The sequence below is a fragment of the Bubalus bubalis genome, chromosome 7, assembly GCF_019923935.1.
Source record: "Bubalus bubalis isolate 160015118507 breed Murrah chromosome 7, NDDB_SH_1, whole genome shotgun sequence".
Lineage (NCBI taxonomy): Eukaryota > Metazoa > Chordata > Mammalia > Artiodactyla > Bovidae > Bubalus > Bubalus bubalis.
This window is the reverse complement of record NC_059163.1, coordinates 72,618,593-72,644,184: the sequence shown is the minus strand read 5'-3', so window position 1 is coordinate 72,644,184 and position 25,592 is coordinate 72,618,593. Positions and strand designations below refer to the sequence as shown.

At 37.6% G+C, this 25,592-nt stretch overlaps 1 protein-coding gene across 4 annotated transcripts in view; it reads right to left on the bottom strand.

Annotated features, from left to right (window-relative positions):
• SEPSECS (Sep (O-phosphoserine) tRNA:Sec (selenocysteine) tRNA synthase) overlaps positions 1-25,357 on the bottom strand; it is a 39,191-nt gene extending 13,834 nt beyond the window's left edge. For 2 of the 4 annotated variants that reach the window (XM_006041989.3, XR_006552321.1), the window contains exons 1-8: positions 25,031-25,219; positions 23,525-23,679; positions 21,656-21,774; positions 21,182-21,340; positions 18,548-18,701; positions 14,323-14,425; positions 6,105-6,234; positions 5,883-5,974 (exon numbers count right to left, since the gene is read on the bottom strand). In XM_006041989.3, coding sequence (XP_006042051.3) covers positions 5,883-5,974; positions 6,105-6,234; positions 14,323-14,425; positions 18,548-18,701; positions 21,182-21,340; positions 21,656-21,774; positions 23,525-23,679; positions 25,031-25,144 — 1,026 coding nt within the window. In that variant the 5' untranslated portion in view covers positions 25,145-25,219. The other 2 variants (XM_006041990.3, XM_006041991.3) reach the window with 2 other exon arrangements.
• Positions 25,358-25,592: the final 235 nt, after the last annotated feature.

Here is a 25,592-nt window from a genome sequence, read left to right as displayed (position 1 = left end):
TGTCAAGATACTTATTCCATGTAAAACAAGACTGAAGAGTGGACTTACGTGTTCCCAAATATCCTTTCACTTTTCACTTTCATAAACACTACAACACTATAACATTGCAGGTTTCTGTTCCAAGCTTCCATTATAGATACAAATGATTTGTGTACCCCAAAATAATGGGTTTTAAGCTTGGGTGTGCATCAGATTTGTCAGGGAAGTTTGTTAAAAATACAGTGACTAGGGACTTCCCTGGTGGTCCAGTGGTTAAGACCCTGCACTTATACTGCAGGGGAAATTTACATACCAAATAAATAATTACAAGTCTGATGAGAGTTATAAAAGAACAAGCAGTATTTCTCTATTGAAAATCCTCTAACGGCTATTTTACTCAGAATACAAGGCAAAGACCTTACATGGCCTAGAAAGGCCTACATGACCAGCACCACCCCCATTACCATCCTGACCTCAACTCTCACAACTCTCCTTAATCTCTTTGCCCTAACCACACTGCCCTCTTCTCTGCTTCTCAAATGCACTGTTCAGTTCAGTCACTCAGTCGTGTCCAACTCTTTGCGACCTCCTGGACTGCAGCATGCCAGGTCTCCCTGTCCGTCACCAACTTCCAGAGTTTACTCAAACTCATGTCCATTGAGTCGGTGATGCCATCCAACCATCTCATCCTCTGTCATCCCCTTCAATCTCCTTCCGCCTTCGATCTTTCCTAGCATCAGAGTCTTTTCAAATGAGTCAGTTCTTCACATCAGGTGGCCAAAGTATGGGAGTTTCAGCTTCAACATCAGTCCTTCCAATGACTATTCAGGACTGATCTCCTTTAGGATGGACTGGTTGGATTTCCTTGCAGTTCAAGGGACTCTCAAGAGTCTTCTTCAATACCACAGTTCAAAAGCATCAATTCTTTGACTCTCAGCCCTCTTTATGGTCCAACTCTCACATCCATACATGACTACTGGAAAAACCACAGCTTTGACTAGACGGACCTTTGCTGGCAAAGTAATATCTCTGCTTTTTAAAATGCTACTAGGTTGGTCATAACTTTTCTTTCAAGGAGCAAGCATCTTTTAATTTCATGGCTGCAGTCACCACCTGCAGTGATTTTCAGTTCAGTTCAGTTCAGTCGCTCAGTCGTGTCCAACTCTTTGCGACCCCATGAATCGCAGCACACCAGGCCTCCCTGTCCATCACCAACTTCCGGAGTTCACCCAGACTCACATCCATCAAGTCAGTGATGCCATACAGCCATCTCATCCTCTGTCATCCCCTTCTCCTCTTGCCCCCAATCCCTCCCAGCATCAGAGTGTTTTCTAATGAGTCAACTCTTCGCTTGAGGTGGTCAAAGTACTGGAGTTTCAGCTTTAGCATCATTCCTTCCAAAGAAATCCCAGGGCTGATCTCCTTCAGAATGGACTGGTTGGATCTCCTTGCAGTTCAAGGGACTCTCAAGAGTCTTCTCCAACACCACAGTTCAAAAGCATCAATTCTTCGGCACTCAGCTTTCTTCACAGTCCAACTCTCACATCCGTACATGACCACAGGAAAAACCATAGCCTTGACTAGATGGACCTTTGCTGGCAAAGTAATGTCTCTGCTTTTCAATATGCTTTCTAGGTTGGTCATAACTTTCCTTCCAAGGAGTAAGTGTCTTTTAATTTCATGGCTGCAGTCACCATCTGCCGTGGTTTTGGAACCCAGAAAAATAAAGTCTGACACTGTTTCCACTGTTTCCCCATCTATTTCCCATGAAGTGATGGGACCAGATGCCATAATCTTCATTTTCTGAATGTTGAGCTTTAAGCCAACTTTTTCACTCTCCACTTTCACTTTCATCAAGAGGCTTTTGAGTTCCTCTTCACTTTCTGCCATAAGGGTGCTGTTATCTGCATATATGAGGTTATTGATATTTCTCCTGGCAATCTTGACTCCAGCTTGTGCTTCATCCAGCTCAGCGTTTCTCATGATGTACTCTGCATATAAGTTAAAAAAGCAGGGTGACAATATACAGCCTTGACATACATATACAGCCTTGACATACTTGACATACTTTTCCTATTTGGAACCAGTCTGTTCTTCCATGTTCAGTTCTAACTGTTGCTTCCTTACCTGCATAGAGATTTCTCTGGAGGCAGGTCAGGTGGTCTGGTATTCCCATCTCTTTCAGAATTTTCCACAGTTTATTGTGATCCACACAGTCAAAGGCTCTGGCATAGTCAATAAAGCAGAAATAGATGTTTTTCTGGAACTCGCTTGCTTTTTCCATGATCCAGCAGATGTTGGCAATTTGGTCTCTGGTTCCTCTGCCTTTTCCAAAACCGGCTTGAACATCTGGAAGTTCACGGTTCTCGTACTGTTGAAACCTGGCTTGGAGAATTTTGAGCATTTCTTTACTAGCATGTGAGATAAGTACAACTGTGCGGTAGTTTGAGCATTCTTTGGCATTGCCTTTCTTCCGGATTGGAATGGAAATGGACCTTTTCCATTCCTGAGGCCATTTCTGAGTTTTCCAAATTTGCTGACATACTAAGTGCAGCACTTTGACAGCATCATCTTTTACGACTGAAATAGCTCAACTGGAATTCCATCACCTCCACTAGCTTTATTCGTAGTGATGCTTCCTAAGGCCCATTTGACTTCACATTCCAGGATGTCTGGCTCTGGTGAGTGATCACACCATCATGATTATCTGGGTCATGAAGATCTTTTTTGTATAGTTCTTCTGTGTATTCTTGCCACCTCTTCTTAATATCTTCTGCTTCTTTTAGGTCCATACCATTTCTGTCCTTTATGGAGCCCATCTTTGGATGAAATGTTCCCTTGGTATCTTGAATTTTCTTGAAGAGATCTCTAGTCTTTGGCATTTTATTGTTTTCCTCCATTTCTTTCTACTGATCACTGAGGAAGGCTTTCTTATTTCTCCTTGCTATTCTTTGGAACTCTGCATTCAAATGAGTATATCTTGGCTTTTTTCCTTTGCCTTTCACTTCTCTTCTTTTCACAGCTATTTGCAAGGCCTCCTCAGACAGCCATTTTGCTTTTTTGCATTTCTATTTCTTGGGGATGGTCTTGATCACTATCTCCTGTACAATGTTACAAACCTCTGTCCATAGTTCATCAGGCACTCTATCAGATTTAGTCCCTTAAATCTGTCTCTCACTTCCACTATATAATCGTAAGGGATTTGATTTAGGTCATACTTGAATGGTCTAGTGGTTTTCCCTACTTTCTTCAATTTAAGTCTGAATTTGGCAACAAGGAGTTCATGATCTGAGCCACAGTCAGCTCCTGGTCTTCTGCCCTAATTTCAGGTACTGGTTTTTTGCCTGAAATACTCTTCTCCATCACACACTTGACGGAGTATACTCCCTCAAACTTCTTCAAGTCAACGCAGAAGTCATGTTCTCTATGAGGCCTGCACTAACCACTGTATTTTAAAAATCAGTTCTGACCATCTCCCCCCTCACATCAACCCTAACCCCCCTTATTTTACTCTGTTCTTCTTTTCCACAGTGCTTTCACCTGTATAACTTATGTATTAAACAAACTTTATAATTTATATTTTACGTTATTTGTTTACTGCTGGTATCGTTCATACAAAATGTAAGCTCCACAAGAGCAGGTATCTTTTGTCTATCTTATTGGTTATTATATCAATATTATAGGCTTGACACATAATATATGCTTAACAGATACTTAGTAAATTATTTACTCAGTGAAACTTATCCTACAATCAAAGTTCTCCACTATTTATTTCTATTTCATAGAAATACTGGTCCATACATTAGACCATGCTATTTTAAATGAGCTTGTCACTGTTCAGATTGGGGGAGGGGGTGGGTCAAAAGGGCTTAACAGGGGTGGAAATGGATATGAGATACCATGAAATTGAAGAGATCATCTTAAAAATTTCAAACTTAAAAAATGCTTAATAGAAATTACAAGTCATATAAAGTATGACTTGTGCTGGATTACTAAATTACAGGCCAATTCCCATGATTATAATACCCAAGGCCCAGAAAGCAGCTATTTCATTTTAAGAAATATTCTATAATCTTTCAGAATTAGAAGTGGCCTAGATGTCAAATGTTTCTTTCACAAATAAGGGAAAAAAATTTGTGAGTTCAAGTACCTTTACCATAGTGAAACAACTAGGGACAAGAGAGCTAAGACCCCTGGTGTCTGATACAACTTTCACATAAACAGGTGACGGTTTTCCTCAGTCAACAGTCTCCATCTGTCCTATGGGGAAGGAGCCTTGAAAGATTCTGCTGAGGTTTTCTCTCTCTAAAACAAGATGATTATTTCTTGGAGTTCATCAAACTGGAGTTTTAGTCTAATCACCTAGAATTTCTTTTCAGGTCTATTGAGGCATAATTTACACACAGTAAAATTTCAGGTGTCCACTTCTGTGAATTCTGACAAACATACAGTCATGGAACTACTCCCACTATCAAGATACAAAACATTTCTCTACCATTAATAATCCCCTCTCCAACCCAGGCCTCTAGCATCCACTGATCTCTTTTCTGTCCTGATATCTTTTTGCCTTTTACAAAAAGGATGGCTACATACAATATGTAGCCTTTCGAGTCTGGCTTATTTCATTTAGCATAATGCATTTGAGAGTTATTATGCTGTTGCATATGTCAGTAGTTGGTTCCTTTTTATTGCAGAGTATGTATGTACCAGTTTGTTTATACCCCAGATGATGGACATTTGAGTTGTTTCCAGCTTTTGGCAATTATGAATAAAATCACCATGAAGATTCACATATAGGTTTTTGTACACATACAATTTTTCATTTCTCTTGACTAAACAGCTAAGAGCGGGACACTAGTTTTTGTGGTAAGCATACAAGAAACTGCCAAAGCGTTATCAACGTTGCTGATTAGATTTTATATTAGTTTTTGTTTTTTATATTAGTGATATCTCACTTTAATTTGTATTTCCCTAAAGACTGAGGTTGACCATCTTTTTCCTATATCATGTAAATCTTAAGAGATGTCCTAACAATAAAAAGTAAGCAATTACTTTCCTATGGGTTGAATTAGTGGGAAGAAAGGGACTAGGAGAAAACAGGGCACAGAAGTTTTAAATTTCTGTTAGATATTCATAAGGCTGTTTGTTGAGAGGATCTATCGGATGATATACATGAAAATATTTTAAAATATGTAAATTAATATGATAAATCTTAGGGACTGTAACTGCTACTAAGTATTAGAAAGTTATAGATACAAAAACGATACCAGGAACCTCTAGCCCTCCCAGATTAGAGATGAATAAAACATCTTAATCTGACCTGCCCTAGCAACACTGTCTCTGACTACAATTTTGAAGCTGCCCTGAATTAAGCTAGCTTTTAGTGTTGAAGACAAAGTTCAGTTTTCAAGCACAAATGTCACTTTTCATAATCAACATAATCAATGAGTTCAGCATTCCAATAACGGCAAAAGATGGATTTATTACTTAGAAAGAGAAGCTGGTCAACTTCTGAGCTGTATTTTTCCTCCTGCAAATGACATGTCACATCCAAACAAGTCTTCCAAAACTAAAAAGAAAAAAACTTGTCCATCTGTTTTTTAAGAGCTTCTATTTACCTATAAGTGATAAATGAATTAAATTTTACCGAATTAATAGAATCCCTGATACAGGACTTTCTCAAAAAAAGCAAACACAAAAACAAAATTGCTTTTCCAAGATTTCTCAGGATATCTGAATAGATGGGATAACAATGATTAATTGAAAACCAAATCAAAGTCAATCCCCTAGGACTGTGCTAGGTATCTATATCCCAAATTGATAAACCAATAGACAGAAACACCAATACTCTGGAGTACTGTTTTAGTCAAGGATATTATTTTATACCTACAGGGAAAGCTTACCTTTCTTTCTTTTAATAGCTTCTTGTAGCCATTTGATCCAAGTGATAATAAAGTAATAAGGACATCTAAAGAAGGTGAAGCTGAAGCTCTTCCTGAAATAAGGATGATATGTTACATTAGGGAGAAAAAGCTTTGTAAAGTAAGATTTATTACAGTAGCCTAATACATAAATGGATATTTGTTTGTTAGTTACTTTTTCGGAAGAGCAACTGATTTATTTACCTGGATACATCTTGCTGATTTCCTGAATGAAGGAATCATTAAAGCCAGCAATTATAGCACCACCTACTGGAACCATAAAATTTTTGTCCAAGCTCTGAACGAAAGCATCTATTCTACCAACACGAGCTCCCTAGAACAGAGTAACATGCAATATTACATTATTAGTTTCCAGAAGAAAGGACAGCAACTGTTGTTAATAAATGTCATTAAAACAATGCACAGAAATAAAAACACAGATCAAATATTTTTATTTTCTTTGTATAAACACCAGTAAAATATTTTTTAGTATTAAACAGAGTTTTTAAATGCTGCTTCTTATAACTGGAGGGCTTCCCTCATAGCTCAGTTGACAAAGAATCTGCCTGCAATGCAGGAGACCCCAGTTCAATTACTGGGTCAGGAAGATCCCCTGGAGAAGGGATAGACTACCCACTCCAGTATTCTTGGGCTTCCCTTGTGGCTCAGCTGGTAAAGAACCCGCTTGCAATATGGGAGACCTGGGTTCAATCCCTGGGTTGGGAAGATCCCCTGGAGAAGGGAAAGGCTACCTACTCCAGTATTCTGGTCTGGAGAATTCCATGGACTGTGTATAGTCCAGGGGATTGCAAAGAGTCGGACATGACTGCACGACTTTCCCTGGAGAAGGGAAAGGCTACCTACTCCAGTATTCTGGTCTGGAGAATTCCATGGACTGTGTATAGTCCAGGGGATTGCAAAGAGTCGGACATGACCGCGCGACTTTCACTTTCTGCTCCTACCACCACTTGGATAATAACAGAGAAAAGAAATTTTCTATTTTTAATATCAACTAATGGAATTTTTTGGAAGTATACTATTGGCAATGGTTCTACGTAACTTTTGTTTCCTAATGTCATAATCTTGGATGATCCTATTCCATTGCAAATGAACTTCAAGTGAAAATTTCATCTTCTGGTGAAAAATGGAATACTTGCTAGAAATGTAAAACTAAGTTCTAGTCCCATGCAACACAGTCCATGACCTTCTGCCTAATGTGTTTCAATTTTCTCCTCTTAAAAACTGAGATACTATCTAAATTTCAGCTAAGATAGTTTTTCTTCTTTATCTATAGCCACAGATTTTCAATCTGTATTCTCAATCTACATTCCTATTAATATTGTAACCACATTTGACCTTCATCTTCCCACTTTATATCCACATCCATATCTCAGGGAGAATAGAAGGAGCAGATAGGTAGCCTAATCTGAGAGACCAGATTCTGGCAATAGAGAGAAGCAGCAAAATCAGAAAAAGGGCACAGACCACTCTGGCGGCTATCCTGTGATTGTTTCAATTGTAACATTCCCCATCATTCTCCTTTCTAATTTCCTCATAAACTATGATCAGAGAAAATCTCATCTTACCACAGGAAAACAGAGAGAAGAATATGAGACTAACTGAATAAATAACTGAAAACCATGCAAAGTCACTGAACAAATAACTGAAAACTATGCAAGGTAGTAGCACATAAATATAAAGTGGAACAGAGTTACCTTTTCATCAACATTTAAGTACTGCCCAAGATGTCCCAAGAGAAATCTGAACTTAAATTGGGAGCAGGAGTACTAAGAGGGCAATCAGTCCACAAGACTTTGCTAGAATCCTTTCACTACTAAAACACAGAAAGCAGTCAAAGGCCAGCAAACTCTGTGGCAGGAAAACAAACAGGCCAGGAATGGTGTATAGATCTCACTCTCCACACTAAGGTCTGAGGCTATTACTGAGGAGGAAAGAAAAACACTACAAGGCTAGAAGGGCTTAAACAGGATAGGAAACACAGGAGCACGTCCTATGAAGTTAACAGTGGCCATTTATCAGTTCATTCACTTACTCATTAATTCAGAGGACAAATATTGGGGCACCTATCACCTATTATCATACACTGCTCCAGTTCCTGGACACAGCAGCAGTGAATAAAACAGATGATTGTTCATACAATAATTAAGGCTAGAATTTACAGAGAACTTACTATGCATCAGGCACTGTTCTAAGCACTCTACATTCTTAACTCATTTAACCTTTGCAATACCCCTCTGGGCAGATGTCACAATAATAGCTATTTTACAGATAAGAAAATTAAGGCACAAAGAAATTAAAGTGATGTGCCCAAGGTCAGAAATGTAGTTGACGAGTCTTACTGAAAGTCACCTGGGGCTTCCCAGGAAACTCAGTGGTAAAGAATCCATCTGCCAATGCAGGAGTCACAGGAGATGCGGGTTTGATCCTCGGATTGGGAAGATCCCCTGGAGAGGAAATGGCAACCCACTCCAGCGTTCTTGCCTGGAGAACCCCATGGAAAGGAGCCTGGTGGGCTACGGTCCATGGGGTCTCAGAGTCAGACGCGACTAAGCAACTGAGCACACATGCACATGCTGAAAGTCACCCTGGCAAAAACCTAGGTAAGTGCGATGAAGAACTCATGTTTAAAGAATTAAATAGTATCCTACAGCATTTTCATCTTTCCAGCAGCTCACAAAAGTCTTGGAGGCCCTGAATCCTCATTTCCTCATTTCTTGCATCTGATTCATCAGCATACCCTATAAGATCGACTCTCAAAATACATCTGAATCAAACTGTTCCTTAACACCTCAACAGCTACCACCCTGGCCTAGGCCACCAACACATCTCACGTGGGCAGCTGCAACAACCTTCCATACTTGTCTTCCTGCAGGCCATTTCCCACAGCACAGCCAAAACGATGGTTTAAAAAAGTCAGTCACAGGCTATTCTCCTGTTCAAAGCCTTCCATTGCCTGATGATCATACCAAGAATAAAATCTCAAACCTTTACCCCACCTCAGAACCTCTTTACCCTCACTGCCGCCCTCAGTTGCCCTGGCCCAGCTATACCGGCCTCCTTGCTCTTCTTCACCCATTCCCAGCACACCCTGGCCTCAGCGTTACTTTCTGCCTGGAATCTCTCTCGAGTACCACCCAACTCACTCTTTCATTATCACTCAGGACTCTGCTCAAATGTCACTTCTCAGAGAGGACTTCCTGGATCACTCCATCTGACACCCCTCGTCTCAAACGCTAGAGCATTTATGAAGACCTGTCATCCTTATTGCTCACTGTCTGCTTCCACTCCATGAGGATGAAGATTGTTACAATTACTACTGCATCCCCAACACCTACCCTGGTGCCTGGCACATCTGTGGGAACCCTGCAAATATGTGTTGAATGAATTGACAGGTCTATGAATAAGCAGTATAACACCTACTTCTCTCAAATTCTCAATAAAAACACTCACTGCTTCCCACACTTTGGGAGCTTAACAATCCACTCTAACTCTAAAATTTAAATTAATTCTACGTAATTTTGTGACTCTACTACAACCCTATCTAGTAATGTGTCCTCACACCCATATTCTATGAGTCTCCTAAATTAGTCAGTTTAATATATATCAGAATTATACGTTTTGCAAAGTTAATTTCCTGGCCATATATGCACATCAGAATGCACGGTATGCTCAGCATTAAGTGATTCTGGGGTACTGCCCTTAAAAAAAAAAAAAGAATTCAGAAACATTTTAGTTATATCTCTTTCTTCCCTGATTGCTTGATTATTGCAATACTATCTTCTCAAGAAAGCTTAGCAGTTTTGGTACTTTGTTTTTTTAGAGGAAAATAAGGGCTTTGGAGTCACACAGAACTAGATGGGCCATTTTGCAGCTTCGTTCCTTAGGCAAGTCACTTAATACTTCTGAGTGTGTTTCTTCATTTGCAGAACAGAAACAATAAGAAGTATACCTTAAACTGTTAGGATTAATTTAATAAATTTTAAAAGTCTAGCAGGATGCCTGACACATGGTGTATACTGAGTAAATGGCATGTACAATGAATAAAAACTACTGAAATAAAGTTAATTTTAATTTTTTAGAATGTCATGAAACAACTAGCACCAATAAGACCCAAATATTCGTTTGGTTGAAAGCAACAGGGACACCACCTCTTTTTCTAAGGGTCAATGTTCATGTAGGGTTCTTCGCTTTTTTAAAGAACTATCAGTTCTAGAAGGTAACACAGTATCTGCAACAATACAACAACTACCTCATAAAAATTCATTCACCATCTTATAATGTTATTTTCTGGTTAAAATTTTAGTAAAACCACCTCACAAATGAAGAGAAGTGATGACAAAGTAGTCTATTTGTGATGTATAACCCCACGGGAAGCTTTCGTAGTCTTAAATTCTTCAATTACACCATCAAATTTTCCAGTATTCAAAAATATGTCATGAACATTGCTGGGTTAAGTATGTAACATCTGGATAAATGTTAAGGAACCATTAAACTGATTATTATGAAAACTTCATAAGCATGTGGAGAGTATAGAAACACAAATATTTAAATTTAAAAATTAAATATTTTTACTAAATTTGAAATGTTAATACTAAGTATACAAAACAGCTATAACCATATATGTATTTTAAAAAAGAGAGAAAAGGGATACAGAAATTACTAAGGGTAACTGTTAGGGTAACAGGTTTATGAGTGATCTTCTACTCTTTCCTCATTTTTCTAAACTTTTAGGAATGCTGGTATATTTAACTTTTAAAAGAACTGAGGCTGCTAAAAATTAAAGAGGAAGAGAGAGGAAAAGAGGGAAAGGGAGATGGAATAAAAATGAATCACTGAAATCATGGTTTTTTCAAGAGTTCCTCTGCCACTATTCAAATTAGATATAATCTAATCTAAAATTGTGATGAAGGCTTAAAAAGTTAAGGAGTTATGGAAAAGGATATTGAGGAAACAGTAAACGGTTTTCCACAAAGGTTTTAAAAAACCTGGCATACCACCCCACCTCTGGACCTCTTTTGTTATGCAAGCTAATCTATTTCTTTATTGACTAAGCTAATTTGGGTTGGGTTTCTGTTACCTGCAGTCAATTACATCTTAACAGGTACAACCTTTGAGTAAAGAAATTAAGAAAATCGGCTAATACTATCATATAAACCATATTTATATCAGAGTACACTCAAAAGAATAAAAAAGAAAACAAAAAATTTTTAAGATAGGACCTACAGATCTAAGAAGCATTCACCACCACGTGGGAGACCACAGATAATCTGTGAGCAACTCTTAACCACATAACACAAATTACATGTGTGTCAAAACTGAGTACTTGATTTACATCATTATGAACACAAATCATAAAACTTGTATCATACCTAAATAATATCTATCTATATACTAATATAGCATGAATAATCACTGCAAGTAAATATAATTCAATTTGGAGTAATCAATTATTGAGTGCCAATTATGTACCAGGTTCTGTCCCAAGGACTGAGGACATAATAGTGAACCAAGTCCTTTCCCTAATAGAAAACAGTTCTTTCCTATTTGCCAACTCCACAGTTATATGCTAGAATAAATATTCAACATTTTATGAATACTATAATCAAGTACATTAGAAAAATGAGAACACTGGTAATGGAACATTTTGAGAAAGTTAAATAAAATAAGCTACTGAAGTTGTTTTTTTTTTTTTAAGAAAAACAGATTAAAAAAAAAATTGAGGTATAGTTTCTTTACAATGTTGTGTTCAGTTCAGTTCAGTCACTCAGTCATGTCCGACTCTTTGTGACCCATGGACTACAGCATGCCAGGCTACCCTGTCCATCACCAAATCCCAGAGCCTACTCAAACTCATGTCCGTTGAGTCGGTGATGCCATCCAATGATCTCATCCTGTCATTCTCTTCTCCTCCCGCCTTCAATCTTTCCCAGCATCAGGGTCTTCTCAAATGAGTCAATTCTTCATATTAGGTGCCCAAAGTATTGGAGTTTCAGCTTCAGCATCAGTCCTTCCAATGAATATTCAGGACTGATCTCCTTTAGGATGGACTGGTTGGATGTCCTTCTAGTCCAAGGGACTCTTGAGTCTTCTCCAACACCGCAGTTCAAAAGCATCAATTCTTTGGCACTCAGCTTTCTTTATAGTCCAACTCTCACATCCATACATGACTACTGGAAAAACCACAGCTTTGACTAGATGGACCTTTGTTGGCAAAGTAACGTCTCTGCTTTTTAAAATGCTATCTAGGTTGGTCATAATTTTTCTTCCAAGGAGCAAGCATCTTTTAATTTCATGGCTGCAGTCACCATCTGCAGTGATTTTGGAGCCCCCCAAAATAAAGTCTGCCACTATTCCCCATCTATTTGCCATGAAGTGATGGGACCAGATGCCATGATCTTAGTTTTCTGAACGTTGAGCTTTAAGTCAACTTTTTCACTCTCCTCTTTCACTTTCATCAACAGACTCTTTAGTTCTTCTTCACTTTCAGCATAAGTGTGGTGTCATCTGCCTATATGAGGTTATTGATATTTCTCCTGGCAATCTTGATTCCAGCTTGTGCTTCATCCAGTCCAGCATTTTGCATGATATACTCTGCATATAAGTTAAATAAGCAGGGTGACAATATACAGCCTTGATGTACTCCTTTCCCGATTTGGAACCAGTCTGTTCTTCCATGTCCAGTTTTAACTATTGCTTCTTGACCTGCATACAGATTTCTCAGGAGGCAGGTAAGGTGGTCTGGTATTCCCATCTGTTTCAGAATTTTCCACAGTCTGCTGTGATCCACATAGTCAAAGGCTCTGGAATAGTCAATAAAGCAGAAATTGATGTTTTTCTGGAACTCTCTTGCTTCTTCAATGATGCTTTTTCAATGACGGTAATTTGATCTCTGGCTCCTCTGCCTTTCCTAAAACTGGCTTGAACATCTGAAAGTTCACTGTTCACATACTGTTGAAGCCTGGCTTGGAGAATTTTGAGCATTACTTCGCTAGCATGTTGAGATGAGTACATTTGTGCAGTAGTTGGAGCATCCTTTGACATTGCCTTTCTTTGGGATTGAAATGAAAACTGACCTTTCCCAGTCCTGTGGCCACTGCTGAGATTTCCATACTTGCTGGCATGAGTGCAACACTTTCACAGCATCATCTTTTAGGATCTGAAATAGCTCAACTGGAATCCCATCACCTCCACTAATTTTGTTCATAGTGATGCTTCCTAAGGCCCATTTGACTGCATTCCAGGATTTCTGGCTCTAGGTGAGTGATCACACCATCGTGATTATATGGATCATGAAGATCTTTTTTGTATAGTTCTTCTGTGTATTTTTGCTACCTCTTCTTAATATCTTCTGCTTCTGTTAGGTCCATACCATTTCTGTCCTTTATTGAGCCCATCTTTGCATGAAATCTTCCCTTGGTATCTCGAATTTTCTTGAAGAGATCTCTAGTCTTTCCCATTCTCTTGTTTTCCTCTATTTCTTTGCATTGATCACTGGAGAAGGCTTTCTTATCTCTCCTTGCTATTCTTTGGAACTCTGCATTCAAATGGGTGTATCTTTGCTTTTCTCCTTTGCCTTTTCCTTCTCTTCTTTCACAGATATTTGTAAGGCCTCTTCAACCATTTTGCCTTCTTGAATTTCCTTTTCTTGGGGATAGTCTTGATCACTGCCTCCTGTACAATGTCACGAACCTCTGTCCATAGTTCTTCAGGCATTCTATCAGATTTAATCCCCTGAATATATTTGTCACTTCCACTGTATAATCGTTAAGGGATTTGATTTAGGTCATACCTGAATGGTCTAGTGGTTTTCCCTACTTTCTTCAATTTAAGTCTGAATTTTGCAATAAGGAGTTCATGATCTGAGCCCCAGTCAGCTCCCAGTCTTGTTTTTGCTGACTACATAGAACTTCTCCATCTTTGACTGCAAAGTATATAATCAATCTGATTTCAGTATTGACCATCTGGTAATGTCCAATGTTGTATTAGTTTCTGCTGTACAATGAAGTGAATTGGCTACATACAGCCCCCTACCTTGGACCTCCCTCCCACCTCCCACCTTGGGTAGGATGAACTGAGAGACTAGGACGGATAAATACACACTACCAACTACCCTGTGGAGAGTAGAGAGCTACTGGGAACCTGCTCTATAGTATAGGAAGCTCAGCTCTGTGTTCTGTGGCAAAATATTTTTATATCCGTTCTGAGCATAGCTATAGTCCAATGCCGCTAGCAGCGAATAATGACTTTCACTAGTGACTACTGGATGCAAATTCCTAATGCTCCATAAAAATGAAGATGCTAAACTAACTGTCTTTCTATATTAGGTTGCAAGAAAAACAAAGTAATAAACCCAAGTATGTTAAAATACATTTTTTCTTGACATATCTTTTGAAGCTCTTACCTGCTGAATGAGGTGCATGCACTTTGAAGATTGCACTCCATAAGCATTGTTGACTATATGTGGAATGCCATAATTAGCACAAATCACAGCCAGTTCTTCTAACCTATAAACATATTCAATAGAAAGATGTATTCATACTCTGCCTTAATAAACTACAAAAAAAGTTTTAAAATTTAAGTTATCCATATGGCAACCCACTCCAGGATTCTTCCCTGGGAAATCCCATGGACAGAGGTGCCTGGTGAGCTATAATTCATGGGGTCACAAACGACTTAGCGACTAAATATCAAAAAAGTATACTAGGGGAAAAAATGACAAACTGAAATTTTTACAGCAGTATTTCAGCATATAATTTGGCACCTTTAATATACATAGTAGGTACTTAGGGATAAGCCTGAAAAAGCTTTTAAATTAATGTTACCAATAAAAATAAGAAAACAAGTGTTTAGAAAAATCTATATAGACGGCAGCTTTTAAATCACTTGAAAATTTTCTATATAAAAAGCAAGAAGCAGATTATTTATACAGTTCTTACAAGGTTGATATACTCATTTTTAAATGCTTTCAGTTGCTTATCACTCCAAAGCTAATATCTGCAAAATAATTAGCATATCTTGAAATCCTAAGAAGTCTCATATGAAGCATCTCATAAAGTAAAAAATACATTTTCAAACAGACTTTAATGTATTAAAAAATACAGAACATTAAACTACTTGAGTACCAAAATAACGTTTTCCAACAACTTGGATACTAAAGAATCTTTTAAATAGCTGCTGGTTTAAAATTCACTCTTACTTTTTCATTTGACACTTCTCATATTAAGACAATCTGAGAGTCTAACTTTATGCAAAGTAAGGTAATAAATTTCAATTGGAGTGTAATAAATAATGCTCTTTTGTAAAACTAAATACTACTTGTGACTGAGGTCATCTCTAACAGAAATGTCTTCATGCTATGAAGCTAAAACAAAACCTTATGGCTTGATAAAATTATTAAAAAATGCTCTCTACAATATAAAATTGAAAACAAAGCATGTGAAAAGTAAAAAATTCTTCCCCATAAGAATGTATCATAAATATATAATAGCTTAATTATCTATTTATCCATAGCACATTTTCCTTTTACAGTAGATGTACACTAATATGTTTTTAAACTACAAACAGAAATAACATTATTCAACATCAGAAGTTTTCAATTTATATCCCTAAAGTTTTGTTTTATTTTATCACTCATTTTCATAAACCTCACAAATCAAGGCAGAAAACTAATCAGATGTTGTTTTTAACAAAAACAGACCTTCTGGAATACACACAAGTATTTTTTTTATAAAAGACACTTTCACATGTTTGTATTTTAATGAAAGTATTTCTTAATAATGGAACAAACTTCTTTTAGAATAAAGCATCATAATAACAAAGTACTTTAAAAAAAGGACTTGTGAGTAGTTTTAAATATTCTGAATTGATCAAATTGCTAATATTTACAATGTGTATTAAGAGGGCAAGGAGAAACAAAAAAATATTTTTGATGTGAATCGGATTGTATTCTAACTCAGAATCCAATTTAAGTTATCAATTTAAGAAATGATACTTTTAAAAAACATTTTCTTTGATTCTGCCCCATAATACTGTCCAATTAATTAATAAAGATAATATATACATTCAAATTAAAACTATAAAGGAATTAAACTTAATGTAAGGAAATCAAAATGTATTTTTAAATTTAATAAAATCAGAAATTCAAACATATTACTAATAACTGAGCATCATCATGTTCCTAAAGTTCACTCTAATCAGGAACATTCATTATATAACACCAATAACAGTAGCATTTAACATAAGAATAAACATGAGAATTCTGACTGAAAAAAAAAAACCTGATTTTTTTCTAAAGAATAATACACACAAAATGTACTTATCCTATACCAGGTAATAAAGTTATTCAAAATGATACAGATGGCCAAGAGGCACATGAAAAGATGCTCAACATCACTAATTATTATAGAGATGCAAATCAAAACTTCAATGAGGTATCACCTCACACCACTCAGAATGGCCATCATTAAAAAAATCTACAAACAATAAGTGCTGGAGAGGGTGTGGAGAAAAGGAAACCCTCCTTCATTGTTTGCGGGAATGTAAACTGATGCAGCCACTATGGAAAAAGAGAATGGCGATTCCTTAAAAAAACTAGAGTTGCCATAGGATCCAGCATTCCCACTTCTGGACATGCATGCAGACAAAACTCTTAATTCAAACAAACACGTGCATCCCTACATTCATAACGAGGGCTTCCCCAGGTGGCATTAGTGGTAAAAAAATCTCCCTGCCAACGCAGGAGACACAGGTTCAGTGTCTGAGGTGGGAAGATCCCCTGGAGTGTGAAATGACACCCACTCCAGTATTCTTCTTGGATAATCCCATGGACAGAGGAGCCTGGCAGACTACACAGTCCATGGGGCCGCAAAGATTCAGACACGATTCAGTGACTGAGCTATATTCATAATGGCCCTATCTACAATAGCCAAAACATGGAAGCAACCTGAATGCCTACCTATAGGTGAATGGATAAAGATGTGGCCTATATATATAATGGAATACTACTCAGCCATAAAAAAAGAACAAAATAACACCAATTGCAGCAATATAGACTGACCTAGAGATTAGCATACTAAGTGAAGCAAGTCAGAGAAAGAAAATTACAATTTGATATCACTTATATGCAGAATTTAAAATATGATACAAATGAACAAACTTACAAAACAGAAACAACTCACAGACACAGAGAAGAAATTTATGATTACCAAAAGGGATAGGGGGTGGGGGAAGGATAAATCAGGAGTTTGGGATCAGCAGATACAAACTACTATATGTAAAATAGATAAACCACAAGGTCATACTGTATAGCACAGGGAGCTATATTCAATATCCTTTAATAAATCCTAATGGAAAAGATATAAAAAAATAACATGTATATTGTTTTTATATGTATATGTATAACTGAATCACTTTTCTGTACACCAGAAACTAACACAACACTGCAAATCAACCTTATGTCAATTTAAAAAAAAGTCAAAATGAAACAAAAACAAAAATATCCTCACAAAAATATCCTCAAGGATAAATAATCTATAATAATACAAATATCCATATGCTGTTTTTAGAAATGTAATTTATTTCCATCACATTAAAATTTTTCTATATAGCAAAAACATCAATGAAGAAATAAAGATGTTTATTTAATATTTCAGTACAAATTTAAAATTTGATAAGTAATGAATAAACAACTCAAGCATATGTAACATAATCTGAAAACAGCACTCAAGCTCATGAATGAAGCAAGTGCCTTAAAAAGTCTTAAAATCTGCCTATAAAGAAAGCTAACATGCATTCATTATTGTCAAATCACGTGACTTCATGAACTAAAATCAAAGTGTAACTTGATGCTATGAAAATAGTCCAAAGTCAATGTAGTTTTTATAAATTATTAGTACTTCTATTAAAAATGTTAAAATGAAACAAACAGTTGCTGTCAAAACTAGAAATATATATTACTATACCTAAGCCTACCACATTTTCAGAGCAAAAGCTTGTGGCCGTCCTTTAGTAAAGGAAACAGTTGCCATTTTTAAACATTTGCATTTTCTCTAAATGCAAGGATAATTATATACCTAACTGTATATCTGGGTTAGTCTTCCAATTTATTTATTTATTTATTTTATTATTATTATTATTATTTCTTACTTTACAATATTGTATTGGTTTTGCCATACATCAACATGCATCAGTGGACAATAAATAATCCTAAAATTTTCTATTTAAAATCTGTTATTATAATACTGATAGTTTCTATATATGAAAACTAACTGTAAGATCAAGTAAGTGGAGATGGCAATAAAACCAAATATGTAAATACAAAATTTAGCTTAGAAACTTCTATTAAATAATGACAAAAAGGATGCTAGAAAGCCAGAAACATAATGAAGAGCAAGAAAACAGAGATGCTCTGCGTTTTTTCAGGTGATAAAAAGGGTCTCCACTTGGTACTAGTTGCTTTTCCTTCTTCTATATCATATTTTTATTTTCTGAAGCCATTATGTTGTTTCTTCAACAGTCCATTCAAGTAGCATTAACTGCCAAATGTTACTTAGACATCTCTCAGAATTAGTGTAAGTGCATTTTAAAGACTGATGAACAGTGAAAGACAAAGTTCACAAATCATTTACCTATCAGGCACCCTTGGAGCAAAACAGGACGTGGTAGAATGAACACACAGAACGTGATCAGGCCCAAGTTCCTGGACTTTAGCCTCCACTGCTTTCAGGTCTGTGCGCAGCTCGTCACCTTCTAAAATGTTCTCTATCACCACAGGCTCAAAACCTAACCAAGTCAACCAGAAACCAAAATGTTAGAATAAGGGGAGATCCTGCACTCTAGGAAGCAGTCCTATTCTATACAGAACTCTTAAATATTTATTTTGGTCAATGGACCCTTCTCTAATATAAAGACCTGGCTTAATACTGGCATGAAGCAAAGGCAGGTCAAAACAATGTAAAGGACAGTTAGGATCACAAATCCATTTAATATTTTGATATGACAAGAAAGACTAATTTTGGGAAGAAACGAAAACAAGTGTTGAATAGATGCCTAGGAAAGTAATAACACAGTCATTGATGACAAAAGAGGTCACTGAGCTCTGTTCAATTTCAGTCGACCGAGAAGTAAATCTACTCAATCTCTGGCAACACAAGTTTTATTTTAAAGTTCACTTTATTTCAGAGATGAACAAAAATAATATAATTCAAGTACTGGAACAAATCACAATCATGCATTTAATGTTTTACCTCTAAAGAAAAATAAAACACATTTTAGGAGACCCATCTCATAGCTTATAACAGCCTTCTATAATTTAAATATAAAAATTGTTTTGCACATAAAGTTATTATGTACTCACATCTTAAGTCTTCCCAAATACCAGATCTAGCAGTAGGCTAGATTCATGGATTTAAAAGCTATAAGGGATTTAGAAACCATTTAACTCAACTTACTCATTTCAAAGATAAGGGAGCCAAAGTTTAGGAAGATTAAGTGGCTTCCCCAAGGTCACACAGCAATTTAAAGCAGAGTTAAGTGCAAGTAGTTTTCATTTCTGTTTTAGAATCCACAACAAGTTGTCTGCATTCTACCTACAGAAATATAAAACTTCAGCCACTATAAAATCATCAATTCACATATGCTGGTCCACAGAAGTCTAGATTTCATATCTAAGCAGCTACTAAAACAAAACTTTAAATAAATAACATCCTAAGGATAGCTAATTTTCTATTATCAAATTCTCTAGATTCAACCCTATTTTTGCTTTCAAACAACTACAATGCAAGTTTGTGTTGTTTTTCTATGAATACAACCATCTTGCTTCCTAAGAACATAATGTAGTCCAAATCATAACACCTTTTGGAAAAAGTTTCCAGTTTCTCAATATATCAATCTTTCCATAAGTTTGGTTATCAGATTTTTGGTTAATAGTTTGAAAATTAACAGACTTGACAGATTTATGCCAGTTAAAAGTCTATTTCTGCTATATGACCTTATTATGAATCCCTTTACCCGAGTTTCTTTAGAATTATTTAAGCAGTTTAATTATAGTCCAATATGGTTCATTTCATACAACAGACTGAGGTCATTCAAAAATAACTTTAAATTCTTAAATTTGACTTGACCTAATCACAAAGCCAAATACTAAAATGCCCATTTAAAGTTTCTTCTCATCTATATTCAGTGATGTCTGTATTCCTGTACTTTGATTCATGGTAATTATTTATGGGTATTCCACTCATGTACATACAACAAACATTCCTGAAGCACCTTGTATGCTCCAGGGATTATTGCCGGCATTTCATATGTTATCCCATTTAATCCTGAAAACAATCTTCTGAAGTAGGTAATCATATCCCCATTTTAAAGAATGGGGGCATAAAATGCAACACTTCCACTTCTTGAGTGTATACTTTTCAGAATTCACAGCAGGGACTCAAACAGGATATGTATACCCATGTTCTTAGCAGCATTATTCACCATAGCCAAAAGGTGGAAGCAACCCAAGTGTCCACCAGTAAACGAATAAATGAATAAACAAAATGAGATATATATATATATATACGTAATATGCATGCATGCGCGCACACACACACACACACAACGGGAGTCTTAAAAGAAGAAGGAAATTCTGGTACATGCTATAACATGGATGAACCTTAAAAGATATAATGCTAAGTCAAATAAGCCAGTCATGAAAGGACAAACAGTCTATAATTCCACCTATATGAAGGACAAATTCATAGAAAGTAGAATAGTGATTTCTACGGACCTGGGGTGGAGGGCAGGGGAGAGTTATTGTTTAATAGGTAGAGTTTCAGTTTAAGAGGATGAAAAAGTTCTGTAGAGAGATGACAGTGATGGTTCAAACATGATGAATGTACTCAATATCAAGAAACTATATATTTAAAATCAGTTAAAATAATAAATTTTGTTATGTATGTTTTACCACAATTAAAAAAATGGAATAGGAACAGGTTTATTTGGTAGCTCAGATGGTAAAGAGTCTGCCTGCAGTGCAGGAGATCCAGGTTCAATCCCTGGGTTGGGAAGATCCCCTAGAGAAGGAAACAGCAACCCACTCCAGTATTCTTGCCTGGAAAATCCCATGGATGGAGGAACCTGGCAGGCTACAGTCCATGGGGTCACAGAGACAGACATGACTGAGTGACTTCACTTTAGTTTCTTTTTCACTTATTTGCCTCTATATAAAATGTTTGAATTTTCTGTGGTATTGAAGACATATGCCACTTCTCTTTTTTTACCTGCAGTGATCATGGATTTAAAGCAAGACTTCTGGTCTATTCGTGGCCATATAATATACTTTGCCTTTGGTCTTCTGTGTCGCAATGTTAAGAAACACAGGGTTAGACTCATACCAGTTGCCATTGGAACTACAAAGCAGCTGGTCACTGTATGGACACCTACAAATAAGAAGAAAAACAGAAATTAGTTATTCCATTGAAAAACTAGCATCCTTCTTAAAGAAATTATATACTTCTATCAAATAAAAAGAGTTATAGACTTAATACTTCTTCTGTATTCCTGCTCAGGAAGCTCACTGCTAAATTCATCCTTCAGGCTTATGGCTCTTATTCTCCATCTTATTCTAAAGGTTTTATATATATCTTTTCAAAAGCCATTTATACTCCTTTTAGAAAGAAGCATTAATAAAAGAAATTAGGCAAAGGTTTGTGTGACTGGTCAGCCAAAAGTATTATGATTAACACAGTACATACCAGCCAATTTTATGATGTCCAGGACCAAAGAATTGGTAATTTTGTTCAAAAGGCTAGAACCTGCAGCTTTGGGTTGCACAGCAGAAATATCACCTGATCGTCCAATTCCATGAATGAACCTAAGCAAAAAATGGGCCAACAACTGGACAAAAATGTTCAGTGTTAAGTAATCCACTGTATAAGTATACAAATACAAATAACCAAATAAACACTATATTTGACTATTAATAATGTGGAAATATCTAGTTAAATCAAAACAAATTCATCAATTATGCTGTGGTTGCTAGTCTTCAAAGATGGCCACTATTGATTTCTTTTCTCTCTATGCCCATATGCCACTGCCAGACCAAGAGATGGAATCTAATTCCCCAGATTGAATCTGGGCTGGCCTCAGTGATTTGTTTGGTCTGGAAGAATCAAGCAGACATGATGGTGTGGAACTTCTGAGCTAGGTCATAACAAGTCTTAAAGCTTCTACCTGGCCTCTTGAAGGGTTTGCTCAGGGGGAGGCTGGGGAGAGGAGGAGAGGGTTTCTCTCTTCAAATTCAGTTGCCATGCTGGTGGAAACCCAAGTCAAGCCACTTGGAGAGGCCATCTCAATTCCCAGCCATCTAAGTGACTGAACTTGGATAAACTGCCCAGTTGAACCTTCAGATGACTAAACTCTCAGCCGGACTGTATACGTGAGAGACCTGAAGCAATAATTACCTGCTGAGTCCAGGTAACCTATAGAACTGTGAGAGATAACAATAAGTGACTGCTTTAAGCCACTATGTTTTGAGGTGGTTTGTTATACAGCAATGGAAAACCAGAATATATGCAATACTAAATTATCTTCTTTCTTTCCATTTCCCTAATCAGAGCAGTGAGCTAAGTTCCAACAGAGATGAACTGATGTTTCAAACATTGCCTTAAGTTTAGAAGAATTATATGCTCCTTGAAAACTAGTGTACAAACTATTCATTTTAAATTTGATTTATTTATCATTTATAGTTGCCTAGATTAGAAACTCTGCACATAGGAATTATCACAGAACACTAGTGTCATACTCCATTACCTCTGCAACCTCAGGTACAAAGCTTTTTTTTTAACATATATTATCAACCGTGTTATCAGCTTATTTTTAACCATGAATTTTTCATCTAGCTCATACATTTATTATCATTAGCTTTGACAATAGTTTGGGCTGAAATAAAATTCTACTATCCCGAGGAAAATTTCATCATGATTTAAAATCACGGAACACATGAGTTTTAAAGAGTTTACCTATTTTTCAAGGAAAGGTTGGAGAACAGAGAAATCATATTTCGAACCACTGACAACTAAATCATTGTCAGAATTGATGGAATAATGTTTCTGAAATAATACAAAAGAAAAAAGTGATTTAATGACCTGAAATTAAATAAAATATACCTTTCCTACACCTATGTGCAACAAAGCAGGATACTCATATAATGGGATTCAATTTAGATGTGAGTGAATGATGGAAAGTTCTATCCATATAGCATTCTATTAAAAAAATTTGCAATGTTAGAAAAGAAACATGGAAAATTATAAACAACCCTAACACTTTTAAAACTCTTATAACCAAATAGGTTAGGTTAAACACTGTTAACACAACATACAGCCAGTATTTTTAACAACCCAGACCTGACAGGATAACCACCACATACTAGAACTTTTACCCTACTGTCTTAAAAAACACCTACTCAGATAAATTGTTTCCGTCTCCCTGTTGCAGCTAGTTCACATGTCCATTTAAACAAGTAGGTTACAAATGAACATTTTATAATTTAATATTATTAATACTGCCACCATGGTTTTTAACAAAGAAAAAAGAAATGCTTTGTACTTAAAAAAAAAACATACCTGTAATGTCGCCGAGCAACTAATGCAGATGCCACTCTTCCTTCCCTTTCTCCCACACCACAATTGCCCAGGAAATTGTTGCTGTCCATAATTGCAAGTTCATGTAAAAAGAGTTCAAGTGTACTTTCATCCCAACCATCCTCTGGACACTTGCCCTTAAAAAAGGAGGGGAAAAAAAGCTTATGACTATATTAAAAAAAAAACACACATCATTCCCTAGAACTCTACTTCAACGAACTTTAAAACTTTTCAATGCACATTCTGCCATGCTCCTTGCTTTTTAAAATTCAGACATGAATTCAACACTATGAAGAAACTCTCAGGAGGCAAAATGTTTGTTACAATCCATTACAGTTATCTACAGACTGGTCCAAGAAGTGATGATAAATGCATACAATGAGATTTACTCAGGTTTAAAGCTGTAACAAAAGTAACTGAAGACAAATAAACCTTATCTTCAACTAGGATTTTTCAAACCAGGGTGTTAAAACTGGGGTTGCCAAACTACTGAGATTAAAATTCAGGATGCTGGCAAGAACCAGGAGAACTGTGAAGTTCCTCAGCAATACTTGCCGTGAGTTAGCATGTTGTTCAGTCACTAACGGGTCCGACTCTTTTGAGACCCCAAGGACTGCAGCACCCCAGGCTCCTCGGTCCTCGACTATCTTCCAGACTTTGCTCAAATTCCTGTCCATCCCGGGGTGTTACCTAACCATCTCATCCTCTGCCGCCCCCTTCTCCTTTTGCCTTCAATCGTTCCCAGCTTCGCGGTCTTTTCCAATGAGTCGGCTCCCTGCATCAGGTGGCCAAAGCATTTGGGTTTCAGCATCAGTCCTTTCAGTGAATATTCAGGGTTGATTTCCCTTAGGATTGACTGATTTTAAGTGCCTTGTTGTTTTGTTGCTAAGTCCTGTCTGACTCTTTGAGACCCCACGGACTGCAGTAGTCCGCCAGGCTCCTTTGTCCATGGAGCCTGGATTCTCCAGGCTAGAAAATTGGGAGTGGGTTGGCATTTCCTTCCCCAGGAGGTCTTCCCGACCCAGGAATGGAATCCACGTCTCCCGCATTGGCGGGCGGATTCTTTGCCACCAGGTAAGTCCTTCCAGTTAATAAACCTAAGTTTATTTAAACATCACGTGTTTCCTGGGAGTAGTGAAAGTTGGAAGAGGCGAACTTTGCCCTACCCGCAAACAAAAAACTAAATCATGTGGCCTCTCCCCCTCGCTTCTCCAACCCGAAGTTGGGGGGGGGGGGAGGGGGGGAGCTCAAAATCCCGAAAACCTCGTATCCCCTAAAAACGCTGGGTTTTGCGGCACTGGCGAAGCTGAGAAGGACCTGAGCGGTGCAAGCCGGTACAGGGCAATGCCAATCTGCGACAGGGTCTGGGGACAGGGTTCAGACAGCAAATACGAGCGGGTGGGGCATATCCTGGAACTAACAGGGGCGCTGGGCGGAGCCGGAGCCTGGGGGGCGCGGCGGTTGGGGAGGGACCCCAGAGCCCAGTACCTTCTCCAGAAGTAGCCGCATGAGGTGCTCGTGCGAGCGGCGGGCCTCACAGCCCTGCCGCACGTAAGCCGGCGACACCAGCCGCTCGCCCGCCGCGAAGAGCTCGCGGTTCATGTCCGTAGTGGCGACAGCTGTCGGAGACCGGAGAACAACTGACACACAACAAATACACCCCGGAACCAGGAGGCGACTCACCTCCTGGACGGTACGGGAGGGCCTTGGGACAAAAACGTCCGTCTCGCTCTCGCACATGCGCGAACCGCTCCTAATAGTGTGCCTGAAGACGAAGCATTTGCGCCTGCGCAAGGGTGTCAGGTCGTTTGTCAGGCTTCAACCAGTACAGAAAATTAGCCCTGCCCATAGATTTGAAGAAACGACTTTGCACCTGAGAGCAGCGGCTGAGGAGAGTCAGGGCCAAGTGAGTATCTTCCCTGAAGAAAAAATTTCCTAGGTTACGCTTTATTCCAGTCCTGTTGAATGGTGAGATATCTGAGTCTGCTCTTCAGCCTTACTCAAGCCATGTTTCTCAGATTCCAGACCCGTTCATCCCTTCCTTCATAGA